General features: G+C 40.9%; 1 protein-coding gene across 1 annotated transcript in view; it reads left to right on the top strand.

Annotated features, from left to right (window-relative positions):
- The first annotated feature begins 880 nt into the window (after positions 1-880).
- The window catches only part of MRPL1 (mitochondrial ribosomal protein L1), a 97,838-nt gene continuing 73,949 nt past the window's right edge, over positions 881-24,769 (top strand). The window contains exons 1-2 of the mRNA XM_045392444.2: positions 881-930; positions 16,937-17,048. Coding sequence (XP_045248379.2) covers positions 900-930; positions 16,937-17,048 — 143 coding nt within the window. The 5' untranslated portion in view covers positions 881-899. The remainder of the gene's footprint in view (positions 931-16,936; positions 17,049-24,769) is intronic.

The raw sequence follows: 24,769 nt of genomic DNA, 5'->3' as shown, positions 1-24,769 counted from the left end.
AGGTGATTTAGGGTACTGTACACACCAAGCGGAGAAGATAGAATGAACCAAGTTATGGAGGTGAGAAACGTGTGTGTGTTGTGGGGGAGGTAAGCTGGGAAGTGATAATATCCGTAATCAGATTTGTTTTAGATAAACCACACTGACAGCTGTGACGTAATGGAAAGTACACTCATTCTGTTTTTTGTTTTTTTTTTTTTCCATCAGAATGACTTGTGCGTGGGTCTTGGAGCTGCCATTTTAAAACTAGAAATGTTTTATAAATGTCAAGTATTATTATTCAATTGATCCTAATGGCAAGTCTACTCGCTTGCCAGCAGGGGGTAAATGTAAAAATTAATGTAAGATTTTAAAGCTAAGGTTGATCTTGCGCTGAGAGAAAGTTTGACAATTAACAAAGAAAGTTTGTCAAAGAGGTGGACACCTCCCCTGGGTAGCGGCGAAACGCCCAGAGAAATTTTTAAAGAAGTCTTTCCAAGGCCGGAAAAGTGGCGGAGGAAGCTAGTGGGCTTCAGGGTTTCTGTTTTTCAAGATTTTACGTTGGGTATTAAGTACTCTCACAGCCTGTTAAAACTGTCGCTCTGAGTACACGTGCACGACCAAAAAAGAAAAAGAGGAAGAAAGGATTAAAATAATCACGGCATCGCCAACAGGATCGTACTTTTCCGAAGGTGGTTAACCAGCCATACCGGAACCACGAAACACAGGGTCCTTTGCAGCACGGAGGACTAACAGTAACACCGCCACGCCGGCAGCAAAGTTCATTTTGGTCCCCGCCCCGTTCCTCTTGCTTCTTTTAACTCCTTCCCCCTTTGCCCATTCTAGAACGGAACTCTTTTTTAATTCTTCCCAATAGAAACGTAGGAACAATTTCGTGAACGCAATCCGGAGTGCCCAACATGGCGGCGGCCGTAAGGTGCATGGGTAGAGGTAAGGCAGGGGGTTGTCTTGCAGGGGAAATGGCTCAGGCACCGAGTCTCTGGTTGCAGCAGAGTGCAAGGCGGATTCTGCTTTGGGTGTTGAAAATGCCTCCTGCTGTTTCTGGTCTCTAGGTTCTTCAAAGAGTGGGTCATTACTACTTAAAAGTGACCTTATGAAGGGTTTCACTCCATTCTGGAGACGTCCACCTTGAGGGAGGGAGTGGGAGCGGGATGTACATGGAGCGCTCTCCAACCACCTATAGGGAAGGCAAGGACTAGGTTCTGTCTCTGATACTGGGGTGGGGGCTGCGGATAGTGGAGTGTGATAAGTGAGGTGAGTTCTGGTAAGGGAAAGATGATGTATTTGAGTGGCTTAAGTCTGTAAACTAGAGCAATTTTCAAAGTGCTTTTCGGTGCTTTCCGAATTAATCGTTATAGGCGATTCCAGTTCTTAAACTTCCACAGGTAGTTTAATTTGGATCAACGTTTATAATTTGAAGGCTAATTCTGTAGTACCTCTTGGTAGCGCCTATTTTCATCTTAATAATTTCAACTTTTTAGCTACGATAACAGCCCTTTTTTGGTGCAACTATATATATACTACATTGTGTATATATACATTTAGTATATAGTATATATACTATATAGCATATATATACTAAATGTATATTATTTCTGAAAGGAAGGTGAAGGCGTTATCTTCCTGTATGACAGAAATCGGTATGTTAGACAAATCGAAAGCTTTGCTGCCGGCGTGGCGGTGTTTTTTATATATATATATATATTTTTTTTTTTTTTTTAATTTAAATTTTTTTTTTTTTTTTTTTTTGAGACAGTTGTCTCACTCTGTTTCCCAGGCTGGGTGTGCTGTGGCGCGATCTCAGCTCACTGCAACCTCCGTCTCCCAGGTTCAAGCGATTCTTCTGCCTCGGCCTCCGGAGTAGCTGAGACTACAGGCGTGTGCCACCACGCCCGGCTAATTTTTGTATTTTTAGTAGAGACAGGGTTTCACCATGTTGACCAGGCTAGTCTTGAACCCCTAATCTCAGGTAATCCGCCCTCCTTGGCCTCTCAAAGTGCTGGGATTACAGGCGTGAGCCACCGCGCCCGGCCTGTGCAATGCTTTTTGTTTTCATTTTGTTTTTGAAATCCAGTGATTTCGTACTGGATTTCGTACACATATCATACATATGATATATGTATTCATATATATATGAAGTCCGGTGATTAATATATATATTAATTTAGGTAGGTCTTTAGTTAGAAGCAGTAGCCAGCATTACCCCCATTTTACAGAGGAAGAAACTGATCTTATTAGATATATGGCCAAGTTCATATAACTGGTAAATGGCAGAGGAAGTACTGAAGCTTACAATGCTAGGTCAGTGATATATATATACATTTAACACTGCATCACGGGGTTGTTTTTTTTTTTTTTTTTTTTGAGTTTCTTTGCAGGAAAACTGTGTCAAGAGAGTTATTGCTCAAAAATTAAGGGTGACAAGAGATAACAGACCCTGATGTCTACTATGTGAGCAAACCAAAATGTATATTATTTCTGAAAGGAGGTTAAAGGCATTATCTTCATGTATGACAGAAATCGTTATGTTAGACAAATCCAAAGAAACCAAAAATACCTGAATATTATAATTTTCTTGTCACATTTTCTTTTCTTGGCTTCTAGGGTATCTCTCTGTTAAATTTCTTCCTATTTCTTGTGTCATTTTTTTCTCACATTACTTGGCTGGTTCCTCTTCCTCTCCCCAGTCTCTTTACTTGGAGTGTTCTGGAAGCCAGGGTTCCCTCCTTCATTCTCATCTCTTCTGTATCTAAATTCACTCCTTTGTTAGCTCATCCAAATTTTGTGGCTTTGATTATTGTCTATCTTTTTTATTTTTTTAATTGTTTACTTATCAAGAGAAACTGTCTAGCCCACATATTCACATTTCATAGTTCAAGAACACAGGTCAGTGACAAACTTCTAGGTAATTCAACCCAAAGAAATTCTTTATATTGCAAAATCATTTTGTGCTCTGAAATATACCAGCTTTCCTTATCTCCTCAAAATCTTTTATGGAATCATCATTTCTGTAGAAATCTACGTATACCTTCTTTCTTGGCTCAGCCACAGCAAACATAGCTAAAACCCCCATGGATACAATCAATGCTTCAACAATATGAAATTGCAAATGCTTTGCCAGAAGGCCATGCATCTGAGGTTCGTTAAAGCACTGGAAACCACGGTAGCTACTGTTCTTGTTAGGTATCAGCCTCAATACCAGCATTCTTCCTGACTGTTGGAGAAATGGATGATCAATTATTGTCTATATCTTTTTTTTTTTTGAACCACCCCGCCTGGCTAATTAGCCACCACGCCCAGCTAATTTTTGTATTTTTAGTAGAGGTGAGGTTTCACCATGTTGACCGGGCTGGTCTTGAACTCCTGACCTCAAGTGATCCATTCACCTCTGCCTCCCAAAGTGGTGGGATTACAGGCATGAGCCACCGTGCCCAGCCGATTATTATCTATATTTTAATGGTTATCAGATTTATATCTACAGTTGGGATCACTCTTCTGAACTTTAGATTCTTATACTCATCTGAGTATTCTACATCTCCACTTTGATAGCATATCAGCACCTTGCAGTTGTTTAAAATCAAACTCATTGTCATAGCCTGCAGTCTTTTTCTTCTCGTTTGAAGGCAGTTCTATGCTTCATTTGTCCAGGCCAAAACCTCAGAATATCCTTGACTCTTTTTTTTTTTTTGAGACGGGATCTCACTGTGTTGGCCAGGTTAGAGTGCAGTGGCCCGGTCACAGCTCACTGCAGCCTTGACCTCTGGGGCCCACTATGACCAGCCAATTTTTTTTTTTTTTTGGGTAGAGATGAGATCTCACTATGTTGCCCAGGCTGCTCTTGAGCTCTTGGGCTCAAGTGATCCTCCCAGTTCAGTGTCCTGAAGTGCTGGCATTACACGCTCTGAGCCACTGCACCTGGCTGACTCCTCTCTGTATCTCACACTTTACATTAAATAGTTGCCAAATCCTGTTGGCTTTACGCTTAAAATAAATTCAGACTCTGACTTCTCACTGCCCCCACTGTACCTACGTTGTTCCAAACCTGCTACCATCTCTCACTTTGGATTTCTCTACAGTCTACTCTCAATAAGTAGTGAAATTTGTCCTTTAAGGACCTCAGTCATGTTACTCCTGTGCTCAGAACTCTGCAAAGCCTTTCCATTTTTCTAAATCCAAAGCCCTTAGAATGGCCTACAGTTGTGCTGTTCTTTTTGTTAGCCACTATTGATTGAGCAATTCAAATGTGGCTAATCTGAATTGAATTTGTCAAATATACATTAGATTTTGAGGGCTTAGCATTAAAAAAAAAAAAAAACCTATAAAACACCTCAGTAATTTTTTTCTTTTTTTTTTTTTTCCCGAGACAGAGTCTTGCTCTGTTGTCCAGGCTGGAGTGCAGTGGCATGATCTCGGCTCACTGTAATCTGTGCTTCCCGGGTTCAAGTGATTATGTAGTCTCAGCCTCCTGAGGAGCTGGGATTACAGGCACATGCCACTGTGTCCTGCTAATTTTTGTATTTTCAGTAGAGACGAGGTTTTGCCCTGTTGACCAGGCTGGTGTTGAGCTCCCGACCTCAGGTGATCCGCCCGCCTCGGCGTCCCATAGTGCTGAGATTACAGGCACGAGCTGCCGTGCCCAGCCCAATTTTTTTACATTGATAATTTAATAATACTTTGGGGTATTAGTGGTAATAAAATATATTATTAACTTACTGTGTCTTTTTACCTTATATATTGTACTTATTAGAAAATTTAAAATTGGCCGGGCGCGGTGGCTCAAGCCTGTAATCCCAGCACTTTGGGAGGCCGAGACGGGTGGATCACGAGGTCAGGAGATCGAGACCATCCTGGCTAACACGGTGAAACCCCGTCTCTACTAAAAAAATACAAAAAACTAGCCGGGCGAGGTGGCGGGCGCCTGTAGTCCCAGCTGCTCGGGAGGCTGAGGCAGGAGAACGGCATAAACCCAGGAGGCAGAGCTTGCAGTGAGCTGAGATCCGGCCACTGCACTCCAGCCTGGGCGACAGAGCAAGACTCCGTCTCAAAAAAAAAAAAAAAAAGAAAATTTAAAATTGTACATGTAGTTTACGTTATTCTTCTGTTGAGTAGCACTGGTGTACAAGTCTTCCATATTACCTTGTGCCTGCCTTCTCCTACCCCTACCTCACCCAGCTGACCTCTCTGACCTCTTCTCCAACTATCCTCCCTCATACTTACTCTGCTGTAACCAACTGGCCTTCTGGTTTCTTTTTTTTTTTTTTTTTTTTTTTTTAATTTATTTATTATTATTATACTTTAAGTTGTAGGGTACATGTGCATAACGTGCAGGTTTGTTACATATGTATACTTGTGCCATGTTGCTGTGCTGCACCCATCAACTCGTCATTTACATCAGGTATAACTCCCAATGCAATCCCTCCCCCCTCCCCCCTCCCCATGATAGGCCCCGGTGTGTGATGTTCCCCTTCCTGAGTCCGAGTGATCTCATTGTTCAGTTCCCACCTATGAGTGAGAACATGCGGTGTTTGGTTTTCTGTTCTTGTGATAGTTTGCTAAGAATGATGGATTCCAGCTGCATCCAAGTCCCTACAAAGGACTCAAACTCATCCTTTTTTATGGCTGCATAGTATTCCATGGTGTATATGTGCCACATTTTCTTAATCCAATCTATCACTGATGGACATTTGGGTTGATTCCAAGTCTTTGCTATTGTGAATAGTGCTGCAATAAACATACGTGTACATGTGTCTTTATAGCAGCATAATTTATAATCCTTTGGGTATATACCCAGTAATGGGATGGCTGGGTCATATGGTACATCTAGTTCTAGATCCTTGAGGAATCGCCATACTGTTTTCCATAATGGTTGAACTAGTTTACAATCCCACCAACAGTGTAAAAGTGTTCCTATTTCTCCACATCCTCTCCAGCACCTGTTGTTTCCTGACTTTTTAATGATTGCCATTCTAACTGGTGTGAGATGGTATCTCATTGTGGTTTTGATTTGCATTTCTCTGATGGCCAGTGATGATGAGCATTTTTTCATGTGTCTGTTGGCTGTATGAATGTCTTCTTTTGAGAAATGTCTGTTCATGTCCTTTGCCCACTTTTTGATGGGGTTGTTTGTTTTTTTCTTGTAAATTTGTTTGAGTTCTTTGTAGGTTCTGGATATAAGCCCTTTGTCAGATGAGTAGATTGCAAAAATTTTCTCCCATTCTGTAGGTTGCCTGTTCACTCTGATGGTAGTGTCTTTTGCTGTGCAGAAGCTCTTTAGTTTAATGAGATCCCATTTGTCAATTTTGGCTTTTGCTGCCGTTGCTTTTGGTGTTTTAGACATGAAATCTTTGCCCATGCCTATGTCCTGAATGGTACTACCTAGGTTTTCCTCTAGGATTTTTATGGTATTAGGTCTAACATTTAAGTCTCTAATCCATCTTGAATTAATTTTCGTATAAGGAGTAAGGAAAGGATCCAGTTTCAGCTTTCTACTTATGGCTAGCCAATTTTCCCAGCACCATTTATTAAATAGGGAATCCTTTCCCCATTTCTTGTTTCTCTCAGGTTTGTCAAAGATCAAATGGCTGTAGATGTGTGGTATTATTTCTGAGGACTCTGTTCTGTTCCATTGGTCTATATCTCTGTTTTGGTACCAGTACCATGCTGTTTTGGTTACTGTAGCCTTGTAGTATAGTTTGAAGTCAGGTAGCGTGATGCCTCCAGCTTTGTTCTTTTGACTTAGGATTGTCTTGGAGATGCGGGCTCTTTTTTGGTTCCATATGAACTTTAAAGCAGTTTTTTCCAATTCTGTGAAGAAACTCATTGGTAGCTTGATGGGGATGGCATTGAATCTATAAATTACCTTGGGCAGTATGGCCATTTTCACAATATTGATTCTTCCTATCCATGAGCATGGTATGTTCTTCCATTTGTTTGTGTCCTCTTTGATTTCACTGAGCAGTGGTTTGTAGTTCTCCTTGAAGAGGTCCTTTACATCCCTTGTAAGTTGGATTCCTAGGTATTTGATTCTCTTTGAAGCAATTGTGAATGGAAGTTCATTCCTGATTTGGCTCTCTGTTTGTCTGTTACTGGTGTATAAGAATGCTTGTGATTTTTGCACATTAATTTTGTATCCTGAGACTTTGCTGAAGTTGCTTATCAGCTTAAGGAGATTTTGGGCTGAGACAATGGGGTTTTCTAAATATACAATCATGTCATCTGCAAACAGGGACAATTTGACTTCTTCTTTTCCTAACTGAATACCCTTGATTTCTTTCTCTTGCCTGATTGCCCTAGCCAGAACTTCCAACACTATGTTGAATAGGAGTGGTGAGAGAGGGCATCCCTGTCTTGTGCCAGTTTTCAAAGGGAATTTTTCCAGTTTTTGCCCATTCAGTATGATATTGGCTGTGGGTTTGTCATAAATAGCTCTTATTATTTTGAGGTACGTTCCATCAATACCGAATTTATTGAGCGTTTTTAGCATGAAGGGCTGTTGAATTTTGTCAAAAGCCTTTTCTGCATCAATTGAGATAATCATGTGGTTCTTGTCTTTGGTTCTGTTTATATGCTGGATTATGTTTATTGATTTGCGAATGTTGAACCAGCCTTGCATCCCAGGGATGAAGCCCACTTGATCATGGTGGATAAGCTTTTTGATGTGTTGCTGAATCCGGTTTGCCAGTATTTTATTGAGGATTTTTGCATCGATGTTCATCAGGGATATTGGTCTAAAATTCTCTTTTTTTGTTGTGTCTCTGCCAGGCTTTGGTATCAGGATGATGTTGGCCTCATAAAATGAGTTAGGGAGGATTCCCTCTTTTTCTATTGATTGGAATAGTTTCAGAAGGAATGGTACCAACTCCTCTTTGTACCTCTGGTAGAATTCAGCTGTGAATCCATCTGGTCCTGGACTTTTTTTGGTTGGTAGGCTATTAATTGTTGCCTCAATTTCAGAGCCTGCTATTGGTCTATTCAGGGATTCAACTTCTTCCTGGTTTAGTCTTGGAAGAGTGTAAGTGTCCAGGAAATTATCCATTTCTTCTAGATTTTCCAGTTTATTTGCGTAGAGGTGTTTATAGTATTCTCTGATGGTAGTTTGTATTTCTGTGGGGTCGGTGGTGATATCCCCTTGATCATTTTTAATTGCGTCGATTTGATTTTTCTCTCTTTTCTTCTTTATTAGTCTGGCTAGTGGTCTGTCAATTTTGTTGATCTTTTCAAAAAACCAACTCCTGGATTCATTGATTTTTTGGAGGGTTTTTTGTGTTTCTATCTCCTTCAGTTCTGCTCTGATCTTAGTTATTTCTTGCCTTCTGCTAGCTTTCGAATGTGTTTGCTCTTGCTTCTCTAGTTCTTTTAATTGCGATGTTAGAGTGTCAATTTTACATCTTTCCTGCTTTCTCTTGTGGGCATTTAGTGCTATAAATTTCCCTCTACACACTGCTTTAAATGTGTCCCAGAGATTCTGGTATGTTGTATCTTTGTTCTCATTGGTTTCAAAGAACATCTTTATTTCTGCCTTCATTTCGTTATGTACCCAGTAGTCATTCAGGAGCAGGTTGTTCAGTTTCCATGTAGTTGAGCGGTTTTGATTGAGTTTCTTAGTCCTGAGTTCTAGTTTGATTGCACTGTGGTCTGAGAGACAGTTTGTTATAATTTCTGTTCTTGTACATTTGCTGAGGAGTGCTTTACTTCCAATTACGTGGTCAATTTTGGAGTAAGTACGATGTGGTGCTGAGAAGAATGTATATTCTGTTGATTTGGGGTGGAGAGTTCTATAGATGTCTATTAGGTCTGCTTGCTGCAGAGATGAGTTCAATTCCTGGATATCCTTGTTAACTTTCTGTCTCGTTGATCTGTCTAATGTTGACAGTGGAGTGTTGAAGTCTCCCATTATTATTGTATGGGAGTCTAAGTCTCTTTGTAAGTCTCTAAGGACTTGCTTTATGAATCTGGGTGCTCCTGTATTGGGTGCATATATATTTAGGATAGTTAGCTCTTCCTGTTGAATTGATCCCTTTACCATTATGTAATGGCCTTCTTTGTCTCTTTTGATCTTTGATGGTTTAAAGTCTGTTTTATCAGAGACTAGTATTGCAACCCCTGCTTTTTTTTGTTCTCCATTTGCTTGGTAAATCTTCCTCCATCCCTTTATTTTGAGCCTATGTATGTCTCTGCGTGTGAGATGGGTCTCCTGAATACAGCAGACTGATGGGTCTTGACTCTTGATCCAGTTTGCCAGTCTGTGTCTTTTAATTGGAGCATTTAGTCCATTTACATTTAAGGTTAATATTGTTATGTGTGAACTTGATCCTGCCATTATGATATTAACTGGTTATTTTGCTCATTAGTTGATGCAGTTTCTTCCTAGCCTCAATGGTCTTTACATTTTGGCATGTTTTTGCAATGGCTGGTACCGGTTGTTCCTTTCCATGTTTAGTGCTTCCTTCAGGATCTCTTGTAAGGCAGGCCTAGTGGTGACAAAATCTCTAAGCATTTGCTTATCTGTAAAGGATTTTATTTCTCCTTCACTTATGAAACTTAGTTTGGCTGGATATGAAATTCGCCTTCTGGTTTCTTAAACACATTAACAACACTCCTGCCTTAGGATCTTTGGCCTAGAACACTTTTCTTGGTGTTTGAGTGGCTAACTTTCCCATATCTTTCAAGTCTTTGCTGAAATGTCACTCTTTTTTTTTTTTTTTTTTTGAGATGGAGTTTCGCTCTTGTTGCCCAGGCTGGAGTGCAATGGCGCGATCTTGGCTCACTGCAGCCTCCGCCTCCCAGATTCAGACGATTCTTCTGCCTCAGCCTCCTGAATAGCTGGGATTACAGGTGCCTGTCACAACGGCCAGCTACTTTTTGTATTTTTAGTAGAGACGGGGTTTCAACATGTTGGCCAGGCTGGTCTCGAACTCCTGACCTCGTGATCCTCCCACCTAAGCCTCCCAAAGTGCTGGGATTACAGGCATGAGCCACCATGCTTCAAATGTCACCCTTTTAATGAGGCTTGTCTTAACCACTATACTTAAAATTGCAAACCACTTTCTCCGATATACTCTCTTTTATCCTGCAGTGCCTCCATCCCCCAATTATTTTTATTGGTATTCCCCCTCTAGACATAAGCCCTATGAGGATAGGGATTTTTATGTTTTATTCACTGATGTATCCTAAATGCTTCAAGCAGTGCTAGCATATGTTTCATTGGCATATTTGTTGAATGAATGAATGAATAAATGGATCATCAGAAAAATGACCCCTTTCATGTACTGTAATGCATAATATTTGAGTCCAATTTTTGCTCTCATTTATTCAAATTTCCTTCAGTCAACGAATGTTTATTTAGAGTCTTCACTTTACAAACACTGTGCTAGGTACTAGGTATACAGTGCTGAACAGGCTATATGCGTTTCTTGCCCATGATGCTTACCATCTATTGAGGAGCAGGAATTGGATAATTCTTTCTTTTCTTTTCTTTTTTTTTTTTTTCTTTTCTTTTCTTTTTTTGAGATGGGGTCTCATTATGTTGCCCAGGCTGGTCTTGAACTCCTGGGCTCAAATTATCCTCCCACCTCAGTCTCCTGAAGTGCTGGCATTATAGACATGAGCGATCCACCCGCCTTGGCTTCCCAAAGTATTGGGATTACAGGCGTGAGCCACAACACCAGCCTTGGATAGTTATTTCTTTGTTTCTTTTTTTTCCTTTTTGAGATGGAGTCTCATGGTGTTGCCCAGGCTGGAGTGCAATGGCACGATCTTGGCCCACTGCAACCTCCACTTCCCAGGTTCAAGTGATTTTCCTGCTTCAGCCTCCTGAGTAGCTGGGACTACAGGCACATGTCACCATGCCCAGCTGACTTGTGTGTGTGTGTTTTGTTTTTTTCCGGAGATGGAGTCTTGCTCTGTTGCCTAGGCTGGAGTGCAGTGGTGCAATCCTGGCTCACTGCAACCTCTGTCTCTGGGGTTCAAGCAGTTATCCTGCCTCAGCCTCCCTAGTAGCTGGGATTACAGGAGCATGCCAGCACACCCGGTTAATTTTTTTTTTGTATTTTTAGTAGAGACAGGGTTTCACCATGTTGGCAGGCTGGTCTTGAACTCCTGATCTTGTGATCCACCCTCCTCAACCTCCCAAAGTGCTGGGATTACAGGCATGAGCCACCATGCCCGACCTGGATAATTATTTCTTTAGTTAAAATTGTCCTAAGTGCTTTGAAGGAAAAGTATAAGATGCTATACAAATGTATATAAGAGACCTAATCTATTCAGGGGAGACTCTTCTGAAGAAATAATGTTAAGTAGAGTCCCTGAAAGATGACTGTTTTACTGTGAACAAGTGGAGTGGAAAGCAGTAGGAGAAAATGTCATAGATGGAAGATTATGAAAATTTTTAGGTGGTAAAGAACAGGGTCAAGTAACTGAAAGAAGATGAGGGTATTTGAAGCGTGGCGAACATGAGGAAGAGTGATGCTAGAGGATGCTCACTAGATGGTTTAGTAGTAGCTCATGGAGTACCTTGGTAAATGAGATACCATCTCATAACAATTAGAATGGGAATCATTAAAAAATCCAGAAACAACAGATGCTGGAGAGAATGTGGAGAAATAGGAACACTTGTACACTGTTGGTGGGACTGTAAACTAGTTCAACCATTGTGGAAAACAGTGTGGCGATTCCTCAAGGATCTAGAACTAGAAATACCATTTGACCCAGCCATCCCATTACTGGGGATATACCCAAAGGATTATAAGTCATGCTGCTATAAAGACACATGCGCCAGGTGCGGTGACTCATGCCTGTAATCCCAGCACTTTGGGAGGCCGAGACGGGTGGATCACGAGGTCAGGAAATCGAGACCATCCTGGCTAACAAAGAAAATTAGCCGGGTGCGGTGGCAGGCGCCTGTAGTCCCAGCTACACGGGAGGCTGAGGCAGGAGAATGGCGTGAACCCGGGAGGTGGAGCTTGCAGTGAGCCAAGATTACACCACTGCACTCCAGCCTGGGCGACAGAGCGAGACTCCATCTCAAAAAAAATAAATAAATAAAAATAAAAAAAATAAAGACACATGCACACGTATGTTTATTGTGGCACTATTCACAATTACAAAGACTTGGAATCAACCCAAATGTCCATCAGTGACAGACTGGATTAAGAAAATATGGCACATATACACCATGGAATACTATGCAGCCATAAAGATGAGTTTGTGTCCTTTGTAGGGACATGGATGCAGCTGGAAACCATTCTCAGCCAACTATCGCAAGAACAGAAAACCAAATACTGCAAGTTCTCACTCGTAGATGGGAATTGAACAGTGAGATCACTTGGACACAGGAAGGGGAACATCACACACCGGGTCCTATTGTGGGGGGGGGGGGGAGGGGGAGGGGGAGGGATAGCATTAGGAGATATACCTAATGTAAATGACGAGTTAATGGGTGCAGCACACCAACATGGCACATGTATACATATGTAACAAACCTGCACGTTGTGCACATGTACCCTAGAACTTAAAGTATAATAAAAAAAAAAAAAAAAGAAAAAACAATTTCCTTTGTTCAAAGAGCCAAGTGAAGCCATCCAATTGTTTTAAGGACATGATGAAATTTTCATTTTAAAATGATCCCTCTTACTAATAGGTGGAAAAGAAATGGAGAGGGCCAAGTGTAGAAGACAGAACAGTTTAGAGGCTGTTGCAGTAATCCAAATGGTAGGTGTTGGTGGCCTGGACTGTGATGGTTGTAGCAGAAAGGCAAGAATAGATAGATACAATTCCCTAGGGAGAGTGAGGATTATAGAGTCAGGTGAGAAGGCAGTTTAGGACTGACCCCAAGGGAACTCTAACCTTTCACTATCAATTAAAAGAGAATAAGGAGGGGGAGTTGTTTCTATCTCATCGCCACGGGGTGGGAGAGATTTTGAGAATGAGTGCTGGATCAGGGAGGCTCAGTAGTTCAGGAAGTTCTGAGGGTCATTTTCTCTGAAGTAGCAAGTGAGGTTATATGCTAAGAATGAGGGGAATAGAAATGTATTAATAAAGGAGATAAAAAAATACCCTTAGACAAATCGACTACAAAAGGATGGAAAATACAGATATCATGATCTAACTGTGCTGCTTAAATAGTGGTATTTAGTTTCTTTTGGTCTATAGCGTTTGATTTCTGTTGAAAATTGTAATTTCTGGTTGTTGTGACTGATAGTAGTAGTTTTGCTTGCTTGCTTTTTGTTGTTTGGTTTTTTTTTTTCTTTTTGAGACAGAGTTTTGCTCTTGTTGCCCAGGCTGGAGTGCAATGGTGCAGCTCACTGCAACCTCCGCCACCCAGGTTCAGGCGATTCTTGTGCCTCAACCTCTCAAGTAGCTGGGATTACAGGCATGCACCAGCACCCTCGGCTAATTTTTTTTTTACATTTTTAGTAGAGACGGAGTTTCATCATCTTGGTCAGGCTGGTCCCAAACTCCTGACCTCAGGTGATCCACCCGCCTCAGCTTCCCAAAGTGCTGGGATTACAGGTGTGAGCCACTGCACCCAACCTGTTTTGTATTTTTGAGACAGGGTACCTGTCACCCAGGCTGGAGTGGAGTAGTGAGATCAGAACTCACTGCAGCCTCAACTTTCCTGGCTCAGGTGATCCTGCCACCTCAAGCAATCCTCCCACCTCAGCTTCCTGAATAGCTGGGACGACAACCGTGCACCACCACACCTGGCTAATTTTTAAATTTTTTATAGTGACGAGGTTCCACTCTATTGCCCAGGCTGGGCTCAAGCTCCTCGGCTCAAGGGTTCCTCCTGCCTTGGCCTCCCAAAGTGCTGGGATTACAAACATGAGCCACCATGACTGTCCTTGATTTTTTAAAATAGCAGATTGCAATTGATATGTTCAAGGTATTTTTTTGTTTCCTCAAGAGAATTATTATTTTGGGATCTTCCAAGGTTGTTAGGTTCTTGTTTAGTACAACTAGAATTGTTTGAAAGTGTTTGCCAAGCTTTGAATGGATAATTGCTTGTTCCTTCATTTACCATATGTGATTTTTCAAGATAACTGGCTTCTTCAAAAATGTGGAGCATCTTTTAGACTGTTGTATAACAGTCTAGCCTGCTTAATTTGAGATTCTCGAGGACAGGAACTGGACCTGTTAGTCTGTTTCAGTTTTTCTTCCTAGCCATTGTAGCCCTTTGTGGCTTTGCTGCAAAGAATTCTCAGTGGCAGATAGGTCTCCTACACTGCTTCAGGTGTCACTCCTATATGTTCACAGAATTCACAGTTTTGGTGGTTATCTTGTACTTCAGCTTGGAAGATTAGAGATGAAATTGGCATATAGCTTTAATGACATTTGAGCTGATATAAAAAGGAGTAGGCTGGGCGTAGTGGCTCATGCCTATAATCCCAGCACTTTGGGAGGCCATGGCTGGAGGAACCCTTGAGCTCAGGAGTTTGAGACCAGCCTGGGCAATAGGGTGGGACCCAGTCTCTACAAAAAACTCAAAAATTAGCTGGGCTTGTGATACACACCTGTAGTCCTGGCTACCCAGCAGGCTGAGGCGGGAGGATTGCTTGAGCCGTAGAGGTCAAGGCTGCAGTGAGCTGTGATCATGTCACTGGACTGTAGCCTGGGTGAAGGAGCAATACCCTGTCTGAAAAAGACAAAGAGGAGTAGGCCTTGGAAAGATTTGGAGATGGTGCATCCCAGACAAATATAGCAATAAATGCAAAAATACTATATTGGCACGAGTGTGTGGAAACAAGTGATCTTTTCATTGCTGGTGGGAAATGTATATAGTACTGTTACTAAATGAGCAGTATTTATCAAAATTACAAATGTTTATATCCTTTGTCAGCAAATTCACCTCTAGAAATTCTATAAATATACTTGTGCAAAATGATGTTTGTATAAGGTTATTTACTTTGCACTGTTTGTAATAGTAAAACATTACAAATGACCTAATGGTTGGTCACTGATTAAGTAAATTATATAGCCACACAGTGGAGTACTTTGCAACCTTAAGAGATAAAATCTTTTTTTTTTTTTTGAGACAGATTTTCACTGTCCCTCAGGCTGGAATGCAGTGGGGCAACCACAGCTCAGCTCACTGTAGCCTCAACCTCCTGGGCTCAGGTGATCCTCCCACCTCCATCTCCCAAGTAGCTGGGCCTGCAGGTGTGTGCCACCACCATGCCTGGCTAATTTTTTGTATTTTTTTTTTTTTTTTTTTTTGAGACAGAGTTTCACTCAGGCTGGAGTGCAATAGTGTGATCTCAGCTCACTGCAATCTCTGCCTCTTGGGTTCAAGCAATTCTCCTGCCTCAGCCTCCTGAGTAGCCACCACGCCCAGCTAATATTGTATTTTTAGTAGAGACGGGGTTTCTCCATGTTGGTCAGGCTGGTCTCAAACTCTGAGTTCAGGTGATCTGCCTGCCTTGGCCTCCCAAAGAGCTGGGATTACAGGTATGCGCCACCACGCCCGGCCCAATTTTTTGTATTTTTTTTTTTTTTAGAGACAGGGTTTTACCATGTTGCCCTGGCTGGTCTCAAATTCCTGGAGTCAAGAGATTTGCCCACGTTGACCTCCCAAAGCGCTGGGATTCCAGGCATGAGCCACCACACTCGGCAATAAAATCTTTATAAACTGATATGAAATGATCTCTCAAATATATGCATGTACACATACCTTTATGAAAGGCACACATAAAATCTCATCTACATCTCATGTATATATGTGTGTATGTTTGTGAAAATAGGCTGTAGTACCTTTAGGTGAAAAAGCAAGATGGAGTAGTGATTAGAGTATGCTACCATTTTATAAGAGGAGGAAAATATATTGGTACCTATATGTTAATATATGTATCTAATGTTTCTAAAAAGATACATAAGGTATTGCTAACATGGGAGAGAAGCTGGGGGCCAGGTATAGGAGGAAGACTTTACTTTTGTAACCTTTAAATAAAAACATATTTGTAGTATTTACACATGCAAAAAAAATAGGTAAGATATAAAGAATAATAATAGCTTGAAATTCTAAATACTCGCTATTAAGCTTTAAAAAAAATAGAACATTACCAATACCTTCAAAGACCTGTGTACCTTTTTCTTATTTCTCACAGCTCAAATGCCCCACTTTGTTCTTATTTTCAGAAGTACTTGGGCAACTGTGTTAATGTCTTATCTATTGTAAAAATGAATAAATAAATTATTTAAGAAATTTCGGGATACATATACATATTCGCTAATAATAGAGCTAACATACTCTGATGAATATGAAATTGATTAAGTTAAAAATAAATGAAAACCCCAGAGCCTTGAGAGGCTGAGGAGGGAGGCCCACTTGAACCCAGGAGTTCAAGGTTATAGTGAGCTATGTTCATGCCAATGTACTCCAGCCTGGGTGACAGAATGAAACCCTGTCTTTAAAAGAAAAAAAAAAAGATAACACAGTTCAAATATTAGATGTATTTACCTGCTTTTAGTTTTAAGAACTGTGGTTTCTATTACACCTTTTTTTTTTTTTTTTTTTTTTTTTGAGATGGAGTATCGCTCTGTCGCCCAGGCTGAAGTGCAGTGGCACGATATTGGCTCACTGCAACCTCTGCCTCCTGGGTTCAAACGATTCTCCTGCCTCAGCCTCCCAAGTAGCTGGGACTGCAGGTGCATGCCACCACGCCGGCTAATCATTTGTATTTTTAGTAGAGATGGAGTTTCACCGTGTTAGCAAGGATGGTCTTGATCTCCTAACCGCGTGGTCCACCCGCCTCAGCCTCCTAAAGTGCTGGGATTACAGGCATGAGCCACCGTGCCTGGCTATTATTATACTTTTAAAAGAAGGATTAAGAATCACAAAATATTGAATGTTTTCATTTTTAAAATACTGATTTTTAAAATTAAAAAATTATGAATATAATTATTGTTTAATGTTAATATTTTATGTGTTTTTCCTTTCAAGCCTTGATACATCATCAAAGGCATAGCCTTTCCAAGATGGTTTATCAGACATCAGTTTGTTCTTGTTCTGTAAACATTCAAGTGCCCAACAGACATTTTGCTGCTGCTACAAAGTAAGTATTTTTTTTAGTTATTATTTCATTTGTTATTTAATTTTTTTAAAAAAGCATGTTTAGTTCCATAAAGATTTACGAGGACATATAGTCGTAAAAGTTTATTATTTCTGCTTTGTCAACCTTATAGTCCTGAAGGAAAGATAAGACATAATAATACTTAACATTTATTGAACACTGATGTTCAATAACTAACTTATTCCCAACAGCAACCTTATGAGGAAGCTATTGTTATTATGCACATTTTACAGAGAAGAAAATCGAGGCACTGGTAGGTTATATAACTCGCCCAAGGTCAGAGAGCTACTAAATTTTAGAGCTAGGATTTGAATCCATGGAGTTTATTCCAGAACCAAAACTTTTTCCTGTATGCTTTCACTGCCTTTTTAGAACAGAACCCACTGTCTGTTGCAATTAATGAATTTTAGTTAAGGTGTTCTCTCTGTGTCTGTTTCTTTCTGTTCTTTAAATTACATTTTTTCCTTTTAGGCACTTTTTATACATCATGTATTAGAGGATTATCCATACTATGATTACATAGTAAGATTTCAGATTTGCGTAGTATATATATTGGGTAAAAATTTGTATTATTTTGACTTGGCACGGTGGCTCACATCTATAATCCCAGCACTTTGGTAGGCCAAGGCAGGCAGATCACTTGAGCTCAGGAGTTCGAGACCAGCCTAGCCAACATGGTGAAACCCCGTCTCTACTAAAAATACAAAATTAACAGGCACTGTGGCTCACGCCTGTAATCCCGGCACTTTGGGAGGCCGAGGCGGGTGGACCACAAGGTTGGGAGTTCAAGACCAGCCAGGCCAAGATGGTGAAACCCTATCTCTGCTGAAACTACAAAAATTGGCCAGGTGAGTTGGCAGGCACCTGTAATCCCAGCTACTCGGGAGGCTGAGGTGGGAGAATCGCTTGAACCTAGGCAGCAGAGGTTGCGGTGAGCCGAGATCGCACCACTGTGCTCCAGCCTGGGCGACAGAGTGAGACTCCATCTCAAAACAAAAAACAAAAAACAAAATTAGCTGCACATAGTGGTGTGTGCCTGTAATCCCTGCTACTTGGGAGGCTGAGATAGGAGAATCACTTGAACCTGGGAGGCAGAGGTTGTAGTAAGCTGAGATTGCACTACCGCACTCTAGTCTGGGCAACAGAGGAGACTCTGTCTCAGAAATAAAATAAGATAAGATATATGTAAAGGAATGAAATGTGTTCTCTCAACTTTGTATTTCCAAGAGCAGGAACTGGTTTCTTTACAAAAAGCTCTAGATAATAATAGTTAAAATTTATAGAATGCTTCCTTTGTGCTAGGCACTATACAGAGCACATAGCATATATTCATTTAAATTTCACAACACCCTGTGAAGCGTAGATACTATTGTAAGTGTTTCACGGATGAAGGAATGAAAGCCCAGAGCTTAAGTAATACGTTGAAAGTTACACAACTGGAATGTGTTTGAGGAAGGATTTCTGCCTAAATTTTCTGACTTTAGAACGATCACACTCTTCATGATTAGTATATAATAATAGAATCATTGGCTCTGGAGGACAGGGTCTGCAAAGCAAATAGAGTTCCATGTACAAAGATCTTACTTTATGATGAAATTTGTTAGAATACAGTCCTTAGGTTATGGGATACCCAAAATGAAAACTAAAGGGTGGAAAGTTTTTGCTGACTGTAAATTTTTGCTTAATATATTCTTATTTCTGTAAACTTAATTTAATATCAGGCAACTGTGCCTCAGTTGCCTCTTATTTAGCATACTTTGTTGATCATCTGCTGTAGGCCTGGCACTGTGCAAAGTGATGATATGAAGATGAACAAGGCACACATTCCGTTTCTCTGTCTTTGAGATTTTCACAGTGAACTGACAGCAACATAAACAATTGCTTTTTGTTTTAAATGAATTAATTAAAATGAGTTAGTTAACTCTGAGTAGATAAAAGATGATTCATGGTAAAAGATAGAAGATATTCATGGTAAGCATAGTATGTATGAAAAGTTGGTCGTCTTCCCACCCCGTCCTTTAGCCATTTGTAATGGTCTGTGCATATATAAGTACATGAATATATTATTTGTTTTTTACATAAATGGTAGTGTACTATACACCCTGTTTTGCATATTGCCTGCTTTTTTTTTTTTTTTTTTGAGACGGATTCTCACATTGTTGCCTGGGCTGGAGTGCAGTGGTGCGATCTTGGCTGACTGCAACCTCCACCTCCCGGGTTCAAGCGATTCTCCTGCCTCAGCCTCCTAAGTAGCTGGGATTATAGGCGCCTGCCACCACGCCAAGCTAAGTTTTTGTCCTTTTAGTAGAGACGGGGTTTCACTCTGTTGGCCAGGCTGGTCTCAAACTCCTGACCTCGTGATCCACCTGCCTTGGCCTCCCAAAGTGCTAGGATTACAGGTGTGAGCCATCGCACCTGGGCCTCCTGCATTTAAGTTAGCAATATATCATGGAAATAGTTTCATGTGGAGCTGTCTGGTCATTTTAACTGCATTTCATTGTGTGAAATGTAGTAGTGCATAATTTATGTAACTATTCCCCTATTGATGCACATTTTTCTTTCCAATCTTTTTCTATTACAAGTGATTATGCAAGTGAATAATCATGCATATAGATCGTGTCAAATATAATGAATATGTCTGTAGCATTAACTCTGAGAAATAGAATCGTTGGGTCAAAAGATGTGTGTATTTATAATTTTGATAGGTAATACCAAATTGCCTTCATAGAAATCTTGCCAGTATTTTTACCAGCAAGTATTATTGGACTGCCAATTTTCCCATGTATAGTATAGTCAAATTTTTTTATCTTTGACAATTTGATAGGTAATAAATAGCATCATTATATTTATATTTCTTTTATTATTAATGAGGTTGTATACCTCTTCATATGTTTAAGAGCCACTTTTTTTTTTTTTTTTTTTTTTGAGATGAAGTTTTGCTCTTGTCACCCAGGGTGGAGTGCAGTGGTGCAATCTCGGCTCATTGCAACCTCTGCCTCCCAGGTTCAAGCGATTCTCCTGCCTCAGCCTCCCTAGTAGCTGGGATTACAGGCATGTGCCACAAGGCCCGGCTAATTTTTTTCTTTGTGTTTTTAGTAGAGATGGGGTTTCACCATGTTGATCAGGCTGGTCTTGAACTCCTGACCTCAGGTGATCTGCCTGCCTCGGACTCCCAGAGAGCTGGGATTACAGGCGTGAGCCACCGCACCTGGCCCATTTATATTTTCTTTACTGTGAATTTTCTGTTCATGTCCTATTCTAATTTTTTGTTGTTATTGATATGTAGAAGCTTCTCTATATATTGTTATATACAAATATGATACTCATATGTTATGAACTAACATGTCTGTGATATAACTTGCGATTAGTATGACTGTTTTAACTGTCATATTAGAGGATTGGATCAAGTACCGTGTGATCACAGATGAAATGTCAATTCTATACAGGAAAGAGTAGGGCAAGAAGTATTTGATCTAGGTCTTGAAAGATAGAATTTTGCAGGGGGCAGAGTGCGGTGGCCCAGCACTTTGGGAAGCCGAGGCGGGTGGACCACTTGAGGTCAGAGGTTTAAGACAGCTTGGTGAAACCCTATCTCTACTAAAAGTATCAAAAAATTAGCTGGGCTTGGTGGCGCATGCCTGTAGTCCTGGCTACTCAAGAGACTGAGGCACAAGCATCGCTTCAACCTGGGAGGCGGAGGTTGCAGTGAGCCAAGATCGCACCACTGCCCTCCAGCCTGGGCAACAAATTGAGACTCTGTCTTAAAAAAAAAAAAAAAAAAGGAATTTTGCAGGGGAATTGGTTGAAAGGTATTTTGATAGTGCAGAGACAGGAAAGTGAGTGATACAGATAAAAACATAACTGATTTGGTTTGAAAATAAGATAAATAGGGAGGTAACAGAAATGTAGCCAGAAAGGAGGCTTCCTTTGAGTGTGAATAGTGCCTGGCTTCTTTTTGTTGTTAAGTTGCTGGAGTACCGCTTGTACCAGTTTACATCTCCACTTAATAATTAGTGAGGAGTACATGCCTAACAACCTTGGATCCCATCAATCTTCATTTGTGTTTCTTCACTGTATTTCTTTCTTTTTTTTTTGAGATGGAGTCTGCTCTGTTGCCCAGGCTAGAGTGCAGTGGCATGATCTCGGCTCATTGCAGCCTTCACTTCCCAGGTCCAGGCGATTCTCCTGCCTCAGCCTCCCGAGTAGCTGGAATTACAGGTGTGCACCACCACACCTTGCTAATTTTTGTGGTTTTAGCAGAGATGGGGTTTCACCATGTTGACCAGGCTGGTCTCGAACTCCTGACCTCAAGTGATCTGCCCGCCTTGGCCTCCCAAAGTGCTGGGATTATAGGTGTGAGCCACCAAGCCCAGCCTCTTTACTGTATTTCTGGCTTATGCCTTTTGCCTCTTTTTCTGTTGGGCTTCGTCTTTTTCTCTCTTCTCTGTAAACATAGTTGTTTATTAGGGATACTAATTATTTCAAGACTATTGTATCTTTAAATGTTTTCCTATATACCTTAGAAATGTTTCATTTTGTCTACCCCAAGTTCTATTCCAGTATGGTTTTAAATGTGCTCTTCAAAAACCTAGAAAGCATAGAACAAGAAACATGCCTACTCTTAAAAAACCATGAAAATTTATAAGCAGATGGTTTTTTGCATGTCTGACAATAAAAGTTACTTAGTAGTTTGATGAGAATCATAGTATTCATAATTTTAGTTGTAGCTTTATTGTTTCATGTACTGACTCTATAATATACTAAAAAATGTTTTTTTTTTTCGTGGCTAGATTTTGTTTTTTATCAGGATCTGAATGGAGTAGAGGGGTATGTGCTAGCTTCTCTTGCCTCTGTCCTTCTGGCTCTCCCCTCTCCCCTGTGTGTGTGCAAGCATATATCCTCTATTTGCCAGTAGCAGATCCTGATTTTTAAAAAGGCCACTAGGTTGAGTCTGGTTTTGTTTCTTTCTTGACAGTGGGTTTTTTTCTTTTTCTTTTCTTTCTTTTTTTTTTTTTTGAGGGGAGTTTTGCTCTTTTTGCCCAGGCTGGAATGCAATGGCGTGATCTTGGCTCACTGCAACGTCTGCCTCCCAGGTTCAAGCGATTCTCCTGCCTCAGCCTCCCGAGTAAGTGGGATTACAGGCGTGCACCACCACGCCCAGCTAATTTTTGTAGAGATGGGGTTTTACCCTGTTGGCCAGGCTGGTCTCGAACTCCTGACCTCAGGTGATCCGCTTGCCTTGGCCTCCCAAAGTGCTGGGATTACAGGCATGAGCCACCGCACCTGGCCTGACAATGGGTTTTTTTCTTGCTTATGTCAGAGGTCTGAATGCCAGATATGTCGTGTAGGGACTGAAGTAAATAATATTTACGCCTGCAAACAGGCATGCCCCTTCATCTGTCAGAGCATTGGGTCAATCTCGTCAGAAGCTGAGCTAGGTTTTGGTTTTGTTGTTGCCATGGTTACCAGCTTCAAATTTATATAGTTTCCTTGTTCTTAGGGTGGGGGCTGGGTTGCTGGAGGGTTTTTCTCAACCGTTCCTGTTCCATGCTCAGTTTCCTGCATTCCCTGTGCAGCTGTGCCTCAGTGGCGGGGATGGGGTGGGGTGGGGTGGGTCACTCTTTTGCCCCCTTCCCTAACAGTGGACTTCTATTCTTGGTGATGGGTAGTGGGAGGGAATTTTTTTTTTCTTTTTATAGTAAATCTAGCCCTACTCTTAAGTAGGCCCAGTGCAGCTGGACCTTGGGGTTGGGGTTTTCTCAGCATTTCTGTTCCTTCTCTTCGTGGCACGACTAATCTGTTGCATGTCTTATGGGGAAGTTTCTTAACCATTCTCTAGCTGGATTGGTACAGGATACTGGGCTCAGGACTATTTCCTGCCCTGCTCCCAGTGGGTAGAAGTGTTGCAGGTTTTTATCTTTCTCCCTTCCACCGTGAGACACAGTGCATATTTACCTGTGCCTTTTCCTGTGTGCCTGCAACCCTCGGGGGGTGGGGGTGGGGGCACGCTTCTAATCTGCTTTGCTCCAGTCTTTCCTGGGACCACCTGGTGGGAGGTATGTGGAAAATGGCCTGTGAATTGAGTGTGAACTCCCTGTATGCCTGGGTCTCCCAAGAGGTTTATACTGTCACACTAGTCCTAAAATTTTAGCTGATTGTTTCTTACCTGCTTGCCTTTTGTGCTCTGGCACAAGAGAGACTGTGGTGGGAACTGGAATGTGGGACTGACTCTGCTTGGATTTCAGGTTATTTGCATTCAGTCTCACTCTGTCATGGGTTCAAGAAAAGTTGTGATTTTATCAAGCTCTTTCTCATTGTTAATGGTCTTTCCAGCTTTTACATTTTAAGTGGAAACAGAACTTCTGCATTTAGTTTAAAAGGTAATGAGTAAACCAGCATCAGAGATGTTAGTGCATTTATTTATGTGATTACACTAAGAAATAAGAATTCCAAGTATTTCCATTCCATTAATATGCCTTAGGCATTTTCTCTTTAGTTCTGTTTAGTTCATTTTAGTTTGACAGAGGTTGTACGAATTTCCCCCCACTAATGTCTCAATGTAAAGGATTCTTCAGCCTTGGAAAGACTTGGATGGGTCTGTTGGGGTTACAGATTTTCAAAGGCCTTAAAGTGAACTTTATTATATCTCTGATTTTTAAAAATCATATTTTAGGCCCAGCACTTTGGGAGGCCGAGGTGAGCAGATCACAAGGTCTGGGGTTCGAGACCATCCTGGCCAACATGGTGAAACCCTGTCTCTACTAAAAATAGAAAAACTGAGCTGGGTGTGGTGGCAGGCACCTGTAGTCCCAGCTACTTGGGAGGCTGAGGCAGGAGAAATGCTTGAACCCGGGAAGTGGACGTTGCAGTGAGCCCAGATGGCACCACTGCACTCCAGCCTGGCAACAGAACGAGACTCCATCTTAAAAAAAAAAAAAAAAAATCATATTTTATGGGCATAACCGTGGAATTTCATGTTTTTGGAGTTAGGAGACAGATGAGGCAGGGAAAAAGTTATTGCTTGTGTGCAGTCTCTTATTACTCTTTTAATCTGTGTGGTTTAGTTACCTAGGTAACTACAGCTAAGTTCTATTCTCTTTGATTCAGACTGCCAGGTGTTTGTCCTCTACCTTCCCAAAAACCTTTCTAGTAGGATTTATTGTATTCTCTGAGAATCACAGTATTTAAGTGTTCCTGATAGAGCTTTATATAATTGCATGAACAAAAAAGTTCTTCTGAATGTGATTCTTACGAATAAAGATAGCTACATTTTGGAAGGCCATGGAAAACAGGCGACAGGTCTGTTAGATTATTGTGGAAGGAATTTGTTAAATTGCAGTTCTTTTTTTAAGAATGCATTTTTCCTGAGAGTCCTATTTGATCAATGTTACAATGTTACACTTTTTTTGTGTTTACAAATATTTTCACTCAACCACTTTAAATATTTTGTGACACAAGGTCCAAAGTATAAATAAATTGCAATATACCCAACTCAGTCTCTTTATGCAGCAGACTTTCATTGAGTTTTGCAAATACTTATTAATTTACAAAGTCATATTTCAGCCTTGGGGAATATCAGATTAATTGTAAATTAAATGTATAGGTTCAACTATGATTGAAAATTTAGTGGCGAATTCTGCGTTTATGTAAAGTAAGCCTGGAGGCTACAGCTAGAACATTTTGTTTATTTTAAATAGGAGAAT

The sequence above is a fragment of the Macaca fascicularis genome, chromosome 5 (genome assembly GCF_037993035.2).
Source record: "Macaca fascicularis isolate 582-1 chromosome 5, T2T-MFA8v1.1".
Taxonomy (NCBI): domain Eukaryota; kingdom Metazoa; phylum Chordata; class Mammalia; order Primates; family Cercopithecidae; genus Macaca; species Macaca fascicularis.
The sequence above is the reverse complement of the archived record's forward strand: the minus strand, read 5'-3'. Positions and strand labels throughout refer to the sequence as shown.